The sequence below is a fragment of the Lithobates pipiens genome, unplaced genomic scaffold (assembly GCF_037356315.1).
Source record: "Lithobates pipiens isolate NorthernLeopardFrog02 unplaced genomic scaffold, aLitPip1_a1.2 Scaffold_19, whole genome shotgun sequence".
In the NCBI taxonomy this organism is placed as follows: domain Eukaryota; kingdom Metazoa; phylum Chordata; class Amphibia; order Anura; family Ranidae; genus Lithobates; species Lithobates pipiens.
The window spans coordinates 555,866,358-555,888,349 of record NW_027507764.1 but is presented as its reverse complement, the minus strand read 5'-3'; the positions used below and the strand labels follow the sequence as shown (position 1 = coordinate 555,888,349).

General features: G+C 45.4%; 1 protein-coding gene across 1 annotated transcript in view; it reads left to right on the top strand.

The window, feature by feature from the left end:
• WASHC5 (WASH complex subunit 5) overlaps positions 1 to 20,386 on the top strand; it is a 98,948-nt gene extending 78,562 nt beyond the window's left edge. The window contains exons 23-29 of the mRNA XM_077493325.1: positions 870 to 949; positions 3,831 to 3,934; positions 6,407 to 6,536; positions 10,946 to 11,042; positions 15,359 to 15,512; positions 15,775 to 15,862; positions 20,064 to 20,386. Coding sequence (XP_077349451.1) covers positions 870 to 949; positions 3,831 to 3,934; positions 6,407 to 6,536; positions 10,946 to 11,042; positions 15,359 to 15,512; positions 15,775 to 15,862; positions 20,064 to 20,120 — 710 coding nt within the window. The 3' untranslated portion in view covers positions 20,121 to 20,386. The remainder of the gene's footprint in view (positions 1 to 869; positions 950 to 3,830; positions 3,935 to 6,406; positions 6,537 to 10,945; positions 11,043 to 15,358; positions 15,513 to 15,774; positions 15,863 to 20,063) is intronic.
• Positions 20,387 to 21,992: the final 1,606 nt, after the last annotated feature.

The following is a 21,992-nucleotide window of genomic DNA, read 5'->3' as shown; positions in this document are numbered from 1 at the left end:
CAGTATTCTAGATAATCCCGCATACAGGAATACAGCTTTGAAAGGCTAAAGAATAGGAGTTTCAAGGCACAGAAAGTACCCTGCAATTTTTTTGGGTAATGCTTAGACACAAGGTTTTTCACCTTAATGCATTAAGGTGAAAAACCTCCTGTGATACAGCAGCCTTTTACTTATCTGATCCCGGTCTTTCCAGTGACTGGGACAAGACACCAGCTCCAGCCAGTCTTGGGTCCTGATTGGATAGATTGGCTCCTGATGCTGTCAATTAAATCCAATGACGCAGGGGGCAGGGCCACTGAATCCTGTTTACTGTGTCAATGGACACAGCAGCAGGACATGGGAGCATACCCGCACGAGTGCCCCGAGGGAGAGCGCCTCTCCAACTGGACACTCGAAGAGGAGCAGGCAAGAGCGCCACTGAGGGACCCCAGAAGAGGAGGATCGGAGCCACTCTGTGCAAAACCAACTGCACAGAGGAGGCAAGTATGACATGTTTTATTTTTTTTTAAACCAAACCTTTACATATCCTTTAACACTTCTAGGTGTTAGGCCCCTTCTAACTCAACATGAACTAAAATCCCTATGAAATGTTCTTCAGCGTTTTGTTGAATCCATACCATAAGTATTTCTAGGCAAAAGTGGAGTTCTACATGGTACTAAATAGGTGTACCTAATAAAGTGGTCATGAAGTGCGTAGGTGGTCATTTGTCCCTCAATCACTTGGAAAAAGACTGCAGGATCTTATCCATTAATAGTCAGTGAAAATAAATGTCACTGTCCTGCTCATAATACCCAATCAGATTCCAACTTTCCTTTCTCTGGAGTGAGTAATTTTGTTTCTAATGTTAATAATATCTGTTTCTCTGCAGCCAACTCTTCTAAGATATATTCATCTGCTATTGCCAAAACCCCAAAGGTCTGGACTCCATATCTGGATTCAATACTGAAGGTAAGTCAATTTATATAACTGATTTGCTCTGTGTTTCTTAGATACATACATACATACATACATACATACATACATACATACATACATACATACATACATACATACATACATACATACATACATACATTCATACATACAGTATATGTAAATGATCTGACTTGCTTATCTGATATTCTGCTCAGTCTTGTGATCCAGCCATCCCTACCAGACAGCACTGCTAGGTCCTGAAAATTAGTGAGAACTCTTGATCAAACGCACACGCCTACCCCTCTGGTTGGTCAAATAAGGAGCAGCAGTACACTGATATAGTTCATCTCTCTGCTCAACACTGTCAACAACTGGGATTTACGAATGTGCCTTCCACTTTTCTTTCCTTTGAAACTTCAAAGCAAGCACAGCCCTTTTCAAATGTATACATTAAATGGGTGTGGGGGGATATGGTAGGAGGAGAGCCCGGGGATGTGACCTGTTGTAGTGCTTGGCACTTAATATCATGACCCAAAGTAAAGAATACCAGCACTGCCAACATTGTAGCTTGATCACATGACCTGGATTAAAAAAATCCCAACAGTGCCACCATTTGTATTGCTTGACCTCTACATTTAAAGGGGTTGTAAAGTTAATTTATTTTTTATTTTTTTAAATAACATGTTATACTTGCCTCCACTGTGCAGCTCGTTTTGCACATTAGTGATAAAACGCTGCTAGTTTTAGTGGCCCCGAACCTGGTCTTCTGGGGTCCCTCGGCAGCTGTCTCAGCTTCCTCCCGCAAGTACTTCTCACGTTCATGCGAGCTGCCTCGCATGGTGAAAAGGACTTGCGGGCACGCTCCCGTGATACGGCCGGCGGCTATAGCCGCTCACTGTATCACTCGGCCTGACGCGCCGCGTCATTGGATGTGATTGACGGCAGCGCGAGCCAATGGCTGCACTGCTTTCAATCCATCCACTCCAGCCAATCAGCGGCCAGGCTGAGCGGCGAAGAGGATGTCGGGGGCGAGTGCGGGTCTTTCGAGGGGTGAGGTAAGTAAAACGGGGGGGCTGGGGGGGGCCGGATGTCAGATGTTTTTTCATAGAATGCATTAAGGTGAAGAAATATTTACCTTTACAACCCCTTTAATGATCAGATCGGCCCCATAAAACTGTCCATACAATTGAACTAGTAAAAGATAAAATTCAGACAAACTTTCATTTTAAATAAATAACCACAAAGGATATAAATCAACTTTGTGTGCACCAAATGCCTTGCAAACCCAAATATTACACTGCAAATTTTGTATGTATCCTGTGTAGGGATGAGCTCAGGCGTATTCGCATGAAACACGTGCAGAGCCCACCAGGAAGTTGGCGCTGCGCTAATCACAGGCAGTGAGGCATTGCCCCAATGTGTGGCTGCAGAAATCGGGCAATGTCTCACTGCCTGTGATTAGTGCAGCGCTGCGCCGACTTTATGGCGGGCTCTGCACGTGTTCCATGTGAACACGCCTGAGCTCATCCCTATTCCTGTGTAGAGAGCAGAGCTACAGGAGGGGCCCAGCAGCCCCACCCAGTTCAGACTGTTTTACAGAAAACCTCAGGAGGGGCTGGAGACAAGACCAGTCATCCTGCACAAGGAGAGAGAGCAGCAGTGAGCGGTCTTCATTACACAAAACACCTGCACAAAGGGAAAGTCTCACACAGGATTACTGCACAGATCTAGAAGAAATACACAAAGTACACAAATGCCACACCTATTTGGACCATATTTGCTTATCCCAGGGGTCATCTTTAAAATATACAAAAATTGGTAAACTTCACAGCTGCCTCTCCGTCTTTAATTTGTGGTTTCAACATGTTTCACTCCTCTGCTTCATCAGTAAACCATTGCTTTAAATAGAAACAACATGTCCGCCTAAACTCTTGTATGGCTCTAGAAGCCCCCGGACCCCCTCAGGAGACAAGCACCCCAGACTCGGGCGTACCAGTAAAATTTTAATGGAAAAGCAATCAGTGGACTGCAGGAGGAGACGAGAAACTGTATAACGATTAATTCAGTAATGGTGAATTACCACTAGAGGGCTCCTGAATACCAGCCAATTACTTTGCTCTTGTTTATTTCCTGTCTTTTAAAAAACATGACCTATGAATCTTTGCAATCAATTGCATCTATCCTCCCTGTGGGGGTTATTTACTAAAACCGTAGAGTGGAAAACCTGGTGCAGGCCTGCGTACAAACCATTCAACTTCCAGGTTTTATTGCCAAAGTTTAAAGTGATTGTAAAGTCTTGTTTTTTTTCCTATAAAAATAACATGTTATACTTACCTGCTCTGTTGCAGTAGATTTGCACAGAGAAGCCCAGATCCTCCCCTCTTGGGTCCCTCTTCGATGCTCCTGGCCCCTCCTTCCAGTTGAGTGCCCCCACAGCAAGCAGCTTGCTAGGGGGGCACCCGAGCTGAGTCACAGCTCCCTCCATCTATTCAGACACGGAGCCCCGGCCCGTCCCCTCTCTCCCCTGATTGCCTAGCTGACTTTGATTGACAGCAGCAGGAGCCAATGGCACTGCTGCTGTGTCTCAACCAATCAGGAAGGAGAGTCTTTGATGAATGAGACATTCATGGACATCGCTGAACAGAGAGTATTGGGGGGGCTGAGGGGCTCTGCTGCACACAGAAGGCTTTTTATATCAATGCATAGATTGCATTAAGATAAAAAACCTTCTGCCTTTACAATTCCTTTAATTGAACAAGCTGAAGTTAGAAGCTGATTGGTTATGATGCACAGCTGCACTACATTCTGAGTGTTCCAGTTTTAGTAAATCTCCCCTGAATGTCATCAGAATGAAAATAATACAGATCCATCTTGCACTATTTTGTCAGAACTCGGCTTTCTTGTGTTGTTGCAGGTCGGTCAGATGCAGATTCTCCGGCAGAAGATTGCTAATGAGTTAAACTATTCCTGCAAGTTTGACTCCAAACACCTGGCCGCAGCTCTGGACAACTTTAATGAGTAAGATAAAAAAAAAGATTGTATTACTAAGCTTCACCTGATTGACCCCTTACAGTAATTTAAGCAAAACCCTCCTATCCTTTACAGTCAGCGAGTGCGACGAACTTGACCTCCGCTCGAGCCTCATTTGACACAATGCTGTAATGCGCTGTCATTTGATGGCGTGACCGTTCGCTTGAGTGCCAACATTGGCATCTATGACCATTATAATTCACACCATGCCTGGAATGTAATTGTTTTAGGAAACGATAGCCCCTGGTTTACACGCTTTGAAATCGTGCAACGTCACTTGAAATCACACATTTTTAAAGCTGCATGTCAGTGTCAACTTCAGGTGCGACTTGGCTGACATCTGTGCTACTTCATGCAAGATGTCTATGCAAGTAACACCTGAAATCGCTAAAAAGAGCAGGAACTCCTTTTTAAATCGGGGCGGCACACTGATTTGAATGGTTCCATTGCCGTCAATAGGTTGTGAACCTGTCAAATCGCATGACAAGTCTCACCGGTGTGAACGGGGGCTTAAAGTGGAACAAAACCTATCAATCCCCGCTCCTCCAGCGTCCCTGCCCAATGAATTGAATGGGCACTGCTGCCGAAGCGCCTGCAAAGCGCTACAGCAGCTGTACGTTTGGGGCGCATTTAACCCTTTCTTCGGCCGCAAGCAGGGGTTAAAAGCACCCCGCTAGTGGCCAAAAAGCGCCGCTAAAATGAGGTTAAAGCGCCCATAAAACTGGCGGTGTTTTATCATTAATGCGGTACCAGTGTGAAAGGGGTCTAACTGATCACATGTGCAGCACCATGGCGGTTACAAATCAGAGGCTAATATGGCAGCTTTCTTGGCTGAAAAGGATAAGGGGGTTTTATTTCTCTTTTTAAATTGATGGGTTTAGTTCCATTTTAAAGCGGAACTAAAGTCTAAAAAGAAAAAACTGGGAGCATGCAAGCTCTTTCTCTTCTGCAATAAAATAAATCTTCTTGCTCACAGTATGCTGTAGAATGTACATTGAGCTGCACGTGCACAGCTCATTTTGCATTCAGGCACAGTGCCTGTGTGTGTCGGGATAAATACACTCCTGCACGTGCATGGGTGTGATGTCGTCACACATCGGCCAATTGAGATAGCCAAAGACTGACACCCAGAGAGAGCTTTGGAGAAGAAGCCAGCAAGGGGCCATTGAAGCATAGGAAAGTATTTTAGAGTTTAATTCCACTGTAAAGTAAACCCATGCTCGGGAGAAATAAGTAGGCAGCCAATGTTTACCTCAACCCTAATTACAGTACCCAATCTAGTTGCTTAGCTGTTATTTTGCTGAATTCATATTTGTTGGAGAGGTTGGCCCAATCTTTCTAAATTGAACTGTAATGCTGCGTACACACAACCGGACTTTCCGGCACACTAGGACCGAAAGGATTAGTCCGTCGGACAATCCAATCGTGTATGGGCTAGTCCGATCGTTTTTCAAAAAAATAAAATAAAATCGGACCTAGAAATAGAACATGTTTCAAATCTACCCGATGGGCTCGACTGCGACGGACTAAAATCGGGAAAACCGCTTGTCTGTGTGCTGGTCCGACGGACCAAATACAATGCAAGGGAAGCTACTGGCTATTGAACTTCCTTGTTTAGTCCCGTTTTACGTCATCACGTTCAAAATGAACGGACTTTCAAAAGGACTTTGTGCGTGACAAAGTCCATCGGAAAGACCGTTTGACCTAGTCTGCCGTAAAGCCCGGTCGTGTGTATATGCGGCATAAGCCATCCTCGGCCCAGACAGACACCCTCCAGCTAAACCTTTTCAAGGTGAGAGTCGATGGGTCAGGTTGGATTTTCCCAGTTGATCTCTATTCTCTACAGCCTGCATTGGTGGAAAATAGGGAACGGTTCATTGTTAGAGTTTACTTAGTGTTTAATTTTACAACATACAAAGACATTTTAGACAATTGTACGCTTCCAGTCTTGTGGGAACAGTTTGGTGAAGGCCCTTTTCTGTTTCAGCATGACTGGTCTCCTGTGCACAAAGCCAGCTCCATTAAGACCATTTGCTGAGTTTGGTGTAGAGCCATGATCTCCACCCTAAAGCCCCTTTCACACTGGGGCGGGAGCGGCGTCTGCGGTAAAACATCGCTATTTTTAGCGCTGCTTGACCATCGTTTTAGTGGCGATATTCGTTTGCTAGCGAGGGGTTTTACTCCCCCGCTAGCAGCCATGAAAGGGTTAAAACCACCGCAAAGCGCTGCTGCCGAAGTGCTTTGCCGGCAGTATAGCCGCGCTGCCCCTTTTTGATTTCAATGGGCAGGAGCGGTATACACACTGCTCCAAAGGTGCTGCTAGCAGGACTTTTTTACCATCCTGCTAGCGCACCGCTCCAGTGTGAAAGTGTTTTTATTCAACCTTACCAACTATGTAATTATATACATTGTATAATGCATGTTAAACAGATGGTGACGGTTCTCTTCTATCCATTCCAGAGCCATTCTGTCAGATATAAAAGCTCATTACCAGGATCCATCTCTGCCGTGCCCCAAGGAGGACAACTCTCTGCTGTATGAGATCACTGCCTACCTGGAGGCTGCCGGGACACACAACCCTCTGAACAAAGTAACACACTCATTTTTTTTTTTCACGACCATCTAGGATGCGCTGTAGCTTAACCATCTCTGTACTACCATATTTCACCCTCTTCACTATGAGGCCATTTTTTCAGTTTTTAGTGTTGTGATACTTTGACTGACAATTACTCAGTCATCCAACACTGTACCCAAGCGAAATTGTTATATATAGATTCTGTATATATTTAGGCAAAGGTTTCTTTTAGTGGCATTTAACAAACACTGAGGTTTTTTATTTTTTATTACTATTTAAAGGAAAAAAGACCAGAAACATTTAAAAAAGAAAAACAGTTTTCCTTGATTTCTGTTTTAAAACCTAGCAAATAAAAATGCTTGAAACCCCCCCCCCCCAAAATGACCCCATTTTGGAAAATCAACATCTCAAGGTGATCTTATTATTTTTATTTTTTGTGGCATGATTTTTTGCGGGGGAAATTAGGGGTATAATACGTAGTGCTTGGTAATGGTGCGCTAGGCACATTCAAACTTAAAGGAGAAGTATAACCAAAGCTATGTTGTCTGTACTTCTCCTGGGGATCACAGGGAGTGCAGTTTGTTCTGCACTCCTGTGACCCATTTTCAGCCAACAACAGCCTAAAGATGCCATCACAGAGCCAGGTCGGGATCCGCCCAGTTGCCTGGACTGGAAGTTGGCTCAGCCTCCAATTGAGCCTCTGAGAGCCTGCTCGAGCCTCCCCCCCCCCCCCCCCCCCCACTGAGTGGTGGAGGGGCAGAGCACTGCACTGGCAGTCAGTCTCTCTGCACACCGCAGGCAGAGAGCTGGGCAATCGGCAGTGTTTGATCACTCAGTTCTCAGTCTTAAGCCCCATACACATTAGATTTTCTGCTGATTTTTTTTTTTTCCTTCAGATTTACCAAAACCATATAATATGAGATCAAACCTTAGGAGTTTCAGTTTGTATGCACTCAGGCAGGCCCTTGTACTACATGGTTTTGGTAAATCTGAAGGAAATATCTGCAGAAAATCTGATAGTGTGTATGGGGCTTTAGAGTCAACCGGGAACAGATGCAGCATCAGATCAATGCTGCAGCCATCTAGGCAAGTATAGTTAGTTTTTTCTTTTGTTTTTGTTTTTGTTTTTTTTTTAGAAGACCATGCTTCTCTTTTAGAGTCCATTCACACAGGGGCAACACGACTTGTAGGCGACTTGAGTGAGGCAACTTGGACACGACTTGAGTTAAGATCACAGCGCGACTTGGGACGACTTCAACACGACTTGTGCTGACTTCAACCTGACTTGGGACGACTTACAAGTCACCCCAGGCCAGGCGACTTTTGCCGTGGCCAAGCAGAGAATGAGCTCAAGGGGGAACTCCACGCCAAATTTCTGAAAAAAAATTGCCGTGGGTTCCCCCTCCCAGAGCATACCAGGCCCTTAGGTCTGGTATGGATTCCAAGGGGAACCCCCTACGCCAAAAAAACGGTGTGGGGGGTCCCCCCAGATCCACACCAGACCCTTATCCGAGCACGCTACCCGGCCGGCCAGGAAAGGGGGTGGGGACGAGCGGGCGCCCCCCCCTCCTGAGCCGTACCAGGCCGCGTGCCCTCAACATGGGGGGGTGCCTTGGGGGAGGGGGGGCGTGCGGCCCCCCCACCCCAAAGCACCTTGTCCCCATGTCGATGAGGACAAGGGCCTCTTCCCGACAACCCTGGCCGTTGGTTGTCGGGGTCTGCGGGCGGGGGCCTTATCGGAATCCGGGAGCCCCCTTTAATAAGGGGGCCCCCGGATACCGGCCCCTCACCCTATGTGAATGAGTATGGGGTACAATGTACCCCTACCCATTCACCTGTGAAAAAAAGTACAAAAAAAACACAACACAGGGAAAAAATATTTTATTGCACAGCTCCGGGGGTCTTCCGTCTTCGGGGGTCTTCTCGCCGGACTCCTCCGCTATCTTCTTGTAGCTCTTTTGCTAGCGGAGGAGTCTGGCTTTCTTCCTCCCCGCCGCCGGCCTCTTCTCCCGACTTCGGGGGTCTTGTCCCCCTCTTCGGTTCTTCTGCCGGGCCACCGCGCCTTCTTATAGCTCTTTTACAGGCGGTGGCCCGGTCTTCTGTCGCCGTCGCCTTCCGTTCTTCTCCTTCTTCTCCTGGAGATGTTGACTCGACGAGCTCTCCGGCCGCAATGCCAGGAACGCGCTGCGCTGCCACTTATATAGGGACAATGGGGCGGTGTAACATGGTTGATGTCACATGGGTTGATGTCACATGGTAAGGGGGGCGGGGTCACCATGTGACATCAACCCATGTGACCAACCCATGTGACATCAACCATGTGACACCGCCCCATTGTCCCTATATAAGTGGCAGCGCAGCGCGTCCCTGGCATTGCGGCCGGAGAGCTTGTCGAGTCAACATCTCCAGGAGAAGAAGGAGAAGAACGGAAGGCGACGGCGACGACAGAAGACTGGGCCACCGCCTGTAAAAGAGCTATAAGAAGGCGCGGTGGCCCGGCAGAAGAACCGAAGAGGGGGACAAGACCCCCGAAGTCGGGAGAAGAGGCCGGCGGCGGGGAGGAAGAAAGCCGGACTCCTCCGCTAGCAAAAGAGCTACAAGAAGATAGCGGAGGAGTCCGGCGAGAAGACCCCCGAAGACGGAAGACCCCCGGAGCTGTGCAATAAAATATTTTTTCCCTGTGTTGTGTTTTTTTTTGTACTTTTTTTCACAGGTGAATGGGTAGGGGTACATTGTACCCCATACTCATTCACATAGGGTGGGGGGCCGGTATCCGGGGGCCCCCTTATTAAAGGGGGCTCCCGGATTCCGATAAGCCCCCCGCCCGCAGACCCCGACAACCAACGGCCAGGGTTGTCGGGAAGAGGCCCTTGTCCTCATCAACATGGGGACAAGGTGCTTTGGGGTGGGGGGGCCGCACGCCCCCCCTCCCCCAAGGCACCCCCCCATGTTGAGGGCACGCGGCCTGGTACGGCTCAGGAGGGGGGGGGGCGCCCGCTCGTCCCCACCCCCTTTCCTGGCCGGCCGGGTAGCGTGCTCGGATAAGGGTCTGGTGTGGATCTGGGGGGACCCCCACGCCTTTTTTTCGGCGTAGGGGGTTCCCCTTGGAATCCATACCAGACCTAAGGGCCTGGTATGCTCTCGGAGGGGGAACCCACGCCAAATTTTTTTCAGAAATTTGGCGTAGAGTTCCCCCTTCAGAGCTAATAATTCTGTCAAAGTCGCCTCCGTATAGACAGAAATCCGACTTGGAGGCGACCTCCATTGAAATCAATGGGTACCGGTCGCCTACAAGTCGGATTCAAGTAGTACAGGAACCTCTTTTGAAGTCGGAGCGACTTCAGTAGTGTGCATTAAGACGGCTCTCATTCACTTAAATTGGTTTTTAAATGTTGTCCGACCTGAGGCGACTTGGGGCGACTTGAAGTCGGATCCCAAGTTGCCCCTGTGTGAACGGACTCTTAAGCTTAGGTATTTTTTTTAAAGCAGCAAATAGAGACATTGCTTACATTTTCTGTGACGCGTTCCTAGTGTTGGTGCCGGCTATAATAATTAGAAATTCAAAGTCTTCCGATCCTTTGCCATAACTTGCAGTCATGGTCTTCTGGTGCAGCAGAGGTTAATGCAAGCCCTGGACTTCTGACAGATACTCCTCAAAAGTGCCAAGTATACCCACCCTTCCTGCCCTCCTCCTCCTCCATTCATAAAAACTCTACTATAGCTTCCATGAGTTAAATGAATAGTAGACAACCTCTTCCATTCATAATGCACTTTTCAGTCACGGAAGCTAGAGTCTACCACTGGTATTAACACCTGAAGCACCCAAGATGACAACTGCAGGGCAGAGGACTGAAGATTTCCACCGTGACAACCAGCACAAGGGACTTTTCTCATTAAATGTAAGTAATGTCCCTTGTGCTGATTTTTTTTTATTTTTTGGTGCTGTATTGCACTGCTGATAGCTGCTGTTCAGGAGGCTTTCCTTATACACACTGATTTGGTGTGTGAGAGTAAACTGTGCTTCTTGATCATTGGCCAATAAGTGGCACATCACAACTTGTGATTGGTTATAGTGATCATGAGGTACAGAGGCACTCTCACTGGCTCTTTGTAAACTTTTTTTTGCCTGTAATCCGATGTATCCAATGACAAGACTGCACATGCAGAAGCTCAGTTCCCCAGTAAGTACTAGTATATCCTCCCAGAACAATAAGGGAGCAGACCATCTGTACATGTACAGTGACCAGCCGCAAGAGGTTAAAGAGGACCTGTCACTTCTGAAATGTCTGTTTCTTATTCCATTAGATGCATGTTATGAAATGTACTATCCTAATCAATTTACTAGGAATGTTTCTCTTTAGACCTGCCTCTTTCTATAGATGCCGCTTGACTCTTGGCTTTTTTTTGTCTGTTTGATTTTACAGATTTATGTCACCACGAAGCAGCTTTCTTTTTTCCCCATCACCAACTTCCTCTTTCTGGTTACTCAGTTACCCAAGCTTCAGTATACCAAGAACTTAGGTACTGTATTGCACTGTTTTGGAGTAGCCGCTTTTATATACTGTACAGTGTTGGTTAGGTGGATAGCTTTTATCCCTTTTGCTTGGTCTACTATCCATTTTATTATACAGGCTGAACTCCACCTTTGCATATATGTGGGCTGTATTATCTGCCTAAGGATCTTTTGTTCTGTTCAGCCAGTTTGATACGGGCACATCTTACAGACAGCCTAGCCAGGCAGAAAATACCTCTGTTTGCAGCTCCCAATATTACTTGTCTATCTCCAGCCTCCTGTCCCAGTGAGTGGGGGAGTGGGGGGGGGGGGGGGGGGCTGAACAGAGAGCCGGTGACTCTCTTTTCACAGAATGCTGAGAACTGATCACTCAGTTCTCAGCCTTATGCCCCATACACACGGTCAGAAATTCCAATGGAAAAGGTCCGATCGGATTATATTGTCGGACAAATCTGATCATGTGTGGGCTCTATTGGACTTTTTCGGTCGGAAACTCAGATGGAAAAAAATTGAGAGCAGGATCTCAAATTTTCCGCCCAAAAAAATCCGATCAGACTTTTTCAGATCGTTTGTAGAGAATTCCGATCGGACAAAGTGCCACGCATGCTCAGATCAAATTATGAGACCAAAGCTATTGGCTACTAGCCTCAATGTAGTCCCGTTGTAACGAATGGCAGGGCTCAAGTCCTGCGGGAACGCATGGGAACGGAGTTCCTGTACTTTTTCCAGAACAGGAACTCAGTTCCCGTTAGCAGCCATGTCCTGCAAGACTTTGTAGTATGTGAGATGTGTGGCAGGTGCTACACCAGCAGCCGCCGAAACAGCTCACAATAGTAAGTGCCGCACACCTGACCATTCAGGCATTGCCAGTAGGGGGCCCCATGACAGCTTCCGCTTCGATCTACCTGTCAATCACAGCTAGCTGACCCAGAGGAGGAGCACAGCTATTCTGCTCACAGGACATGCATGGAGAGAGGTGAGCTGAGGGAGAAACATCAGTTTGGGGTGGTAAGCTGAGCACAATACCTGGCAAAGTTTAATGCCAGGAGGGAAGTTTATGTGGAAATATGTGAAGGGTTGGAATAGCAGCGAGTGTGTGTTGGAGCCCTGCAGAGTTTGCCGCCCCCCCCAAGCTAACATACATCTCCTAAGCAGGAACACATCACTATCTCCCTAAGCATTCTGTCCAGATAATGTGCAGTTCATTTATGACCTTTCCATTTAACCCTGTGCTATCCAAACTCTGTTCAATGAAAAGTGTAAACTCACCACATAAACACTCTATATACAAAATAACATTCCCCAATAAGGATCAGAACATGATGTTCACATTTGCATGGAAGCACAATTGAATGAATGCTGATTATTCAGAGAATTACCATATTTATGTTTGAGGATTGTTGTTTTTTTATGTACTAACAGTTAAGCTTCATACACACAATACGAAAATTGGATGAAAAATAACACTTTTGAAGCGTTTGTGCATATGAGCGTATCATTTTTTATTTATTTTTTTGGTGGGGGGAGTGTATCTTGGGTGGAAGTTCCTACACTTTTTTCCCCAGGACTTGACCCCTGATGAAGCGATGGGATTTCCCGACAACTTTGTCTGACCGTGTGTATGCAACACCAGTTTAAGACATCTGTCTGAAAAAATCAGACAGATTTTGTGGTCGGAATGTCCGACCGTGTGTACAAGGCATTAGAGCCGGCCAGGAGCCGATGCAGCATATTCTATTTTTTTTTTTATTTTATTTTTTTGATGATGTACAGAACCCCCCAGAAATGCCCTTTGCTGCTTGTGTGATTTTGCTTACTGATTTCCCCAGAAGTCTGCATTAAGATTTTAGGCATTCCTTGCAACAAAAATTTAATTTTTGGTGAGATATTCCCAAAGGGAAATAACACCTAAGGGGATGCAGACTCAGCAACTTTCCTCAGTAGAACCTTGTAAGTGCAGCAGCTGCTTATTAATTCCAAAACCACTCCCATTCACATTAATTTTGCACACGGACGCAGACAAACGGTTATTTCTCCAGAATCTGGGCTGGTTTCCTGTTTGTGATAATAGTGGACCCTGACTGTAAAATGTGTTGAAACAGCCATTGTAAGCCCATGAGAAATGCAGGAGCAACTGGGAGACAAAGCATCGTAACTCTAGAATAACAAAGTAGGAATCTGCAAAAAAAAGTGTGTTAAAATCTTGAAATGTGCATAGATCACCCAGAGGGGAATGTTTGTTCTCAACAAAAGTAGAGTTACTTTGAAATGCCATACAGCCATCACTAGAGCACATGTAGACCAGGGGCAGATCCAGAGTCCAGTCTCGGGAGGGGCACTGCTATAAAATGTTTTTTTGGGGGGCAATTTATATGGGAAATGGCTGGTATTGGCGCTTCAATCATTAGGGGACCATGGCTGTTATGGTGTCAGGATGATTGAAGCGCATTATTTCTATTAATACATTGTAATATAAAATGAAATGATTCAACTCACCATAATGCAGAATCAGTGGGAGCCCTGAGGGTGCCATGTGGCTACTTGCCACGTAGCCTGCCACACATTGCGGATTGTCACTTGCCACGTCACCTGCCACACATTGCGGATTGTCACTTGCCACGTTGCCTGCCACACATTGCGGGTTGCCACATAGCCTGCCACACATTGCGGATTGTCACTTGCCACGTCGCCTGCCACCAGATGCTGATTGCCACGTAGCCTGCCACACATTGCGGATTGTCACTTGCCACGTAGCCTGCCACACATTGCAGATTGTCACTTGCCACGTCGCCTGCCACACATTGCGGATTGTCACTTGCCACGTCGCCTGCCACACATTGCGGATTGTCACTTGCCACGTCGCCTGCCACACATTGCGGATTGTCACTTGCCACTTGCCACGTCGCCTGCCACACATTGCGGATTTCCACTTGCCACGTCGCCTGCCACACATTGCTTATTGCCACTTGCCACGTCGCCTGCCACACATTGCAGATTGCTACTTGCCACGTCACCTGCCAAACATTGCGGATTGCCACTTGCCACATCACCTGCCACACATTGCGGATTGTCACTTGCCACATTGCCTGCCACGCATTGCGGGTTGCCACTTGCCACGTCACTTGCCACACATTGCGGATTGTCACTTGCCACGTCGCCTGCCACCAGATGCGGATTGCCACGTAGCCTGCCACACATTGCGGATTGTCACTTGCCACGTAGCCTGCCACACATTGCGGATTGCCACTTGCCACGTAGCCTGCCACACATTGCCGATTGTCACCTACTGTGTCACTTTTCTGCTAAGGTGTTCTTTTGTTAAGTCGCAGAGTGAAGATAGGCAGCAGAGAGATGATGTAATCTCTCTGCTGCACACAGCTTCCCGCACAGTGAGGGTGGAACTGGAGGGATGCAGGGCAGTGAGAGATGATGTCATCTCCCTGCTCCCCTGCCCGCTGGCTTCCTGATTGGCCAGCAGCCCTCCTAAGCCACCCAGCTGCCCCTCCCTCACCCGTCCACTCAGCTCAATCACCCCGGAACCGGCCGCGCTGTCATCAGCTGGCGGTATTTTTGGAGGGGGCAGTTGCGCCCCCCCCCCCTGGATCCGCCCCTAATGTAGACAGGAAGGTGCTGTAAAGAGGCATGGAAATAATATTTGTATTTTAGAAAAGCAATCATTTTAATATGCAGAGCTTTAGTTAACGTAATGTTAATCATTAAGTGATTATATCTACTTAAAGTTGTGCAGCTCTAACACCTGGCAGCATAATAACATTTATTTAAACCACCACATATAAAAATAAAATTACACTCACAAAGTAGGATGCCTTCCCTGGCACACAGACTGATCTGCCAAAGCTTATTCAGGCAAATGCCACCACTCCCATCCACATAGGAGCCGACGTGCGTTCCAATGAGTGAAAATTACGTAATAGCCAAAAGTACCCGCCCTCTACGTGTTTCGGGACCTCCAGGAAGTCATCAGGAGGCGACTAATTTCACTGCGTGGTAGATTCATGTGCAGCTCTCTCACTATCTGGATGTTATCCGGGGCATGCAACTCTTTCTTCCTGGTAATCCGATAATAAGGTGCTTCACAAGCTTCAAAATTTGAGTGCACCATCGTCTACAATAAGCTGAGGGATCCTTTTCTGCTAAACTAAAGCCATTCTCTTGAGTCACACAGTCCTTTATTGGGGGGGGGAGGGGTGCGTCCACTGCAACTTGGCAATACTAAGAATTGAGGATAGGGAACCTCTTTATTTTGGTGAAAGGCCCCGACCTGTATAAACCAGCAGTTGTTGCTTCTGTCTCTTCCACATAGGTATGGCCTGCAGGAAGCCAGCAGATGCCATTGACTGGCCACCACTAGTCCTGGGCTTACTGACGTTGCTGAAACAGTTCCACTCCCGGTATACAGAGCAGTTCCTTGCCCTTATTGGACAATTTATTCGCTCTTCTATGGAGCAGAGCACAAGGTGAGTGCAGGAGCGTTCATTCATGTTGGATTGTCTTTTCTCCCTATAATAGTCGATTGTGATGCAAGCAGCTTCAAGCAGCTAAGGAATTCATAAGCATGCCAAGCTGATTTCAAGTGCAAGAAAAATTTGTGTGGCATTTGCCCTTCTTTTCCTCCACTCAACCAAGAGATCATTAGTAGTTTATATAAATTTTATAGTGTTTGTTGGTGAGTCTGAAGTAACATTATTTGGATAGAATGACTTCTGTTTTGGGTTCCAGCCAGAAGATTCCAGAGATGCCAGCAGATGTAGTTGGTGCACTTATGTTTCTGGAGGATTATGTTCGCTATACTAAGCTGCCCAGGAGGGTAAGTAGATTTAGGGTCTTCATCATTATCCCATACAGTGCCTTGAAAAAGTATTCATACCCCTTGAAATTTTCCACATGTTGTCATGTTACAACCAAAAACGTAAATGTATTTTATTGGGATTTTATGTGATAGACCAACACAAAGTGCCACATAATTGTGAAGTGGAAGGAAAATGATAAATGTTTTTCACAATTTCAGCTAAATATGTGAAAAATGTGGGGTACATTTGTATTCAGCCCCCCTGAGTCAATACTTTTGTAGAACCGCCTTTCACGCCATTTACAACTGCAAGTCTTTTTGGGGATGTCTCTACCAGCTTTACTCATCTAGAGAGTGACATTTTTGCCCATTCTTCTCTGTAAAATAGCTTAAGCTCTGCCAGATTCAAATAAAGAACTGCTGCCACATGTAGGACAAGGCACCCCTCCTCCCTGGTACCGAGGTCAGACATTAGTCCATGCCCAAACGCAACACCACCTCCGCATATAGAAAGCAATTTGTTACGGCCATGTTCAGAAACCTTCGAGCTGTTAATCCAAAACGTTGGCAAGATTACAGCAAAAGACTTCAGAATTCCTTAACACACTTCACAAAGCAGTGTTTACTTATAAACCTTCATCATTAAGCACTGCTGTACGAAAGGCATTCCGAAGTATTTTGCAGTCATCTTGCCAATTTTTTAAATAAAAGTTGGCGAGTTTCTGAACATGGCATAACAGATTGTGTTTTGTATGTTGACGTTAACTTTATTCAGAGGCTTTTGTTGAAGTGAAACAGTCATTGTGCAGCACGACTAAGCAGGAGGCAGGACTTGCATAGGCATTAAGCAAATATGGCTGCCACCAGGTACATGTTTACAGTCTATATAGAGAAAGTAAGGTTAAATATAAAATGAATTGATAAAATTAAAGTGGAAGTAGGCCCATCCATTTACCAGTTTCATTTCCAACACATACCGGAAATGTAACGCTCCCATTGGTTGTGCTCTCAACCAAACTGTCAAACCATCCAATGGCTGGTGTCATAACTGGTCACAGGTGCAGCATCATGACAGTTGTAGATTAAACAGAGGCCAAGATGGCAGCTGGCTTGGCTGAAAACGATAGGGGGATTTAACTTACACTTTAATCCTTTGTAGCCAGGGATATGTAATTAGCGGACCTCCAGCTGTTGCGAAACTACAAGTACCATCATGCCTCTGCCTCTGGGTGTCATGCATATGGCTGTCAGTCTTGCTATGCCTCATGGGACTTGTAGTTCTGCAACAGCTGGAGGTCCGATAATTGCATATCCCTGCTTTAGGCGGATCACATGGACATATTAAAAACAAACAAAAAAAAAACGCTTTTTCTTCAACTCTTTCTTCTAGTTTGTAGTTATCTCTTGCAGTTATTCCATTTTGTCAGTAGATGTCCTCAGTCTTCAGGTTCAATGACGGTCAGCATCAATTCAGTCCACTTCCTCTGAGCCCTGGCTGTGATGGGCCCACCTCTGTGGAAGACCTTGTCATGCAACCTCGGAAATAAATCTTGCAGAGCAACATTTCACCCTAGGGATGTATAAATTAGTCCTTTTTAAATTCAGGCCTCATCCCTTACTCCACAAGTCATGTGATCTGCCAGTTAGTGCAAAAGTGATGGATAGAATGTACCAATGGGAAAGGCATGTCTGCTTTATATGCAGGACAACAATTAAATCAAGAGACAACAGAGAGATGGTCAGAAAATTCTACAAAATCTGATCATTCGCTTTCGAGAGCCGATCACGACAGTTCATGTGATTTATTATCTGGTGGGACAAGCACAGAAATTATTCTCGTAGAATACCAGTTCTTCGTTTTTAATCAGTACAGTTGTTGTTTCAAAAATACAATACAAATACACTACAACACATTATATCACTTCCGAATTATTATTCTGTTGAGCGAGAATTTTTAATACTTTAGTAAACTCTTCAGGTTCGATGTGAGATTAGCATTTAAAAAAAAAAAAAAGCAGGCGATTATTTGGCCGATAATCTCATCCACCCAGCCTTTCTCCAGTTCCAGTGCTAGATTTCTCAACAAATTCAGATGTTGAGTTAAAAATCATAACCTGTCGTCGTTGCTTCACTAAGTAGGGTACCCATGGGTACCTTATGAGATTTAGGTTGACACCAGTATACATATAATGTATCTTCCAATGGTAATGGTAAACAAGACAAATAGAGAAGGTCACTCTCCATAAGAGAAAAACAAGAAAAACATGAGAGTGGTTAACCTCTCTCCACTCTATCCAAAACTCAAGAGTTTTGCTTTTAGTTATACTTTAAGGCAAAAATGTTCTTTCTGTAAGAGGGGAAAATGCTCCACAGAAACTAGTTCTAGCAGGAAAAAAAGGGCTGGATGTGTTCCTAAATGCACAAAATATGAGCAGCTACCGGTACTAATATTAACTGCTACAGGTTGGTAGTATCTCGCATTTCGCTTTATGTACTATAGCTGACTTTGTCCTTTATTTAAAAGATTTGCTTCTGAACTTTCTTTCCCAGTGACAGCTGAGACAGGAAGTGATGGAAAATCTTCCTTACAGGAAAATAGAAAGCGGTAAAAAAGAAAAAAAATGAAAGGCTCTTAAGCTTTTCCCACCCTTCAAACAAAAACATATGCTTGGATTTGGGCTTTAAAGTGTAACTAAAACCAATTTTTTTAGATAGATAGTGTAAGAACACTTATCAGGTTTTATGTATCCCATTGGGGAGAATTCCTTTTACTTATCATGCATATTGGGACGTCCGTGGAAAGTCAGACTTCCTTATTTGCATGTTTGATGCAGGAATGGGATACAAAATATTAAAGGAAGAGACTTCTTGCACATGGGTGGTTTGGCTTGTACATTGAAAAATAAACGAGTGTTTTTGGCACCTGGAAGGCAGAGGTGAAGCACACAGCCCACTGCCAGCAGCATGTCAAATCAATGACCAGATGTAATTTGCAGTAGCTGTTCCAAGCGGTATTTGCGTAAAAGGGCTCTATGCGTACAGGGACGTATGCCCCGAACGCTACATCTGTACACCCCGGCCACAATAAAAACAACATTTTTAGGCGCTACAAGCCAAACTGCCCATGTAGATGAGGCCTAAACATGACCACCAGGAAAGTAGTATTTACAGAATGACTAGTAGCAATGGCAACGTCTGTGGGTTGTTTTCTCTAGCCACTTGCCATCCACCATATAGCAAAATGATGTCAGCAAAGTGGTTGTGTTATCCTGACCGGACGATCCGGGGACGCGCATCATGGTCGATCGTTGTTGCGGTGTGTCAGTCTGACACACCACAACTCTGATCTAGGTAAAGAGTCTCTGACGGAGACTCTTTACCAAGTGATGAGCTGTGTCCAATCATGGCTGATCACGATGTAAACAGAAAGAGCCGTTGATTGGCTTTTCCTCACTCGTGTCAGACGCAAGCAGAGGAGAGCCGTTCGGCTGCTCTTCTGACGGGGGGGGGGGTGATTATCAGCGCAGCCACGAGTATGCCTACACTGAACCACCAGGGACGCTACCAGGGACGCCCACCACTAATCGCCACCAGGTATGCCACCCATGGCCACCAGGGATGCCAATCAGTGCCCACAATGGACGCTTATCAGTGCCAAAAAATGCCTGCCAATCAGTGATGCCCATCAGTACCATCTATTAGTGTACATCAGTGCCCATCCGTGCCGCTTTTCAGTGCCACCAATGTGCCGTCTATCAGTGCCCATTATCAGTGCTCGTCAGTGCAGCCCCATCAGTGAAAGAGAAAACTTACTTATTTACAAAGTTTTGTAACAGGACACAAAAAAGGTTTTTATTTTTTTTTTCAACATTATCGGCCTTTTTTTTTTTCATTTGTTTAGCAGAAAATAAAAATCCAAGAGGTGATGAAATACCACCAACAGAAAGCTCTATTTGTGGGAACAAAATGATAAAAATGTAGTGTGTATGACTGCGCAATTGTCATTCAAAGCGCGACAGCGCTGAAAATTGGTCTGGGCAGGAAGGTGCCCAGTATTGAAGTGGTTAAAAAAAATGTTTCCTTTTTAATGTCCTTTAATATATCTTGTTTATATATTGATGCCACTGACAGTGTGATGTCCTGTAGTAGCATTGTTTTTTTAGTTAACTGTACTTGATATTATTATTAATAATTATTTTTTTTATTTTTTTTTATTTAGGTTGTTGAAGCTCATGTGCCTAACTTCATATTTGATGAGTTTAGAACGATTCTCTAGTTGGACAGCAGAGTGGAGACTGAGAAAACATCATAATCTACACTGCTGCCCCAGGAAAAAAATCTTTGCGGATTACCAAGCTTGGTTATAGGAACAGCTGGCTCAGGCCTGGTGACCAGTAGTATAGCAGTCTGGTTATAGAAATAACTGTATACATTCAGTAGCACTTACACTTGTGAATAACGGCTTAAAACATTTCATTCTGTGCTCTCAGGAAATAAAAGCCTCTTGTAATTTTTTTTTTAATAAAATGTCATCTAACCCTTGTCTGTGTCCGTGATGTGTGACTCCCTAAGACTAGAGATGCAATAAAGCCGGCCATACATGGATCGAAAATTCAACCAGTTCAACAGGGACCGGCCGAGATGCAATCCATCAGTTGAGTTGGGTACAACCAGCCTGTCAGATTATTTTTTATTTTTATTTTTTTATTTTTTTTTTACATTTGATTATTGCCTGCGTCTAGCAGTAATCGTGTTCTGCCGGCCGGCAATGCTCCCCACACCACCCCACTGGCAGATCACAATTGCGATGCAGAAGACATTCCCTCATCAACATTGACTGTGTTGATGGGGCAATCAACACCCGTGGTGGAAGGAAAGGAAATTGGTCATTTATGGGCTGCTTAAATCTTTCGTTATTACAGTGGAACCTTGGATTACGAGCATATTCCCTTCCAAGAGAATGCTTGGAATCCAAAGCATATCCAAGTGAGTTTTCCCTATAGAAGTCAATGGAAACTAAAACAATTAGTTCCGCATTGACTTCCATTGCATGCAATACCGCATGTGGCCAGAGGTGGGGGGGTGCCGGAGAGCCACAGAAATACTCAGGGACAAATCTGCTGAACTTGGAAAGCCTCAGGAACTGAGTATTTCCGAACGGCTCCGAACCAGTCCAAGTGTCACCGGCCCCACACCTCTGGCATAATGCGGTACTGCACACCCCATTAGCTTGAATGCTGCTCGTTTTGTGAGACAACACTTGCAAACCGAGTCGGAACAAAAAAAAATTTTAAAAAAGAGTTGCTCGTCTTTCAAAACGCTCATTAATCGCGTTACTCGTTAACCAAGGTTCCACTGTATATCCAAAGATGGATCATTGCAGGCAAAGGGAACTAGCACACCCCTTTTAAAGGCCAAGTGTGTGTGTGTGTGTGTGTGTGTGTGTGTGTGTGTTTGTTTGTGTGTGTGTGTGTGCGCTAGGCCTTTTTTATTTCTTGTATATAATACTTTTTAAAATATTTTCAGGCTGGTCATGTGATGAGCGGTCGTTTTATTGGTGAATATTTTCTCAGCAGTGGGCAGTCCCTGATGATGCAGAGGATAAATAACAATAAGCCATTAGCAGCATCATTACACTCCATTTAAAGGACCCTGTGTGTGATGCTCCGCTAAGATGGTGGGGTTATGTGAAAGGAATTACTGTGGAGAACAACACAGGAGAGAATGTAAATATTGCAGTTGGATTTTTTTTTTTAAATCCAAGATATAGAAGGGAAAGATAACCAAGCAAGTTGGTTATCAGCAATTCCAACTGAAGGGGTTAGGAGACCATGCCTGATCAGTTGGTGCCAGGTTTCTTCCGGATCACCTCCCACCTCCCTTCCTTCCTTTAAAGTGGTTGTAAACCTCAGACATGATATATGAACAAAGCATTTGCCTCTATAGTGTGTACTTGTCTCAATCCAGAGCATTAAGTGTAATTTCTCTCTGGTGCCTCTTTCCTCTATTAGCATAATTCACTTTTGTGACAAGTTTTCCTGACACCAAGAGAAGGAAAAGGTGACAGGGCAGGGCCCCCCAGCTGATTGACACCCTCAGTTCTATTCCTGTATGCTGTGGGAAGGATGGTGTATCCCTAACCTCCAAT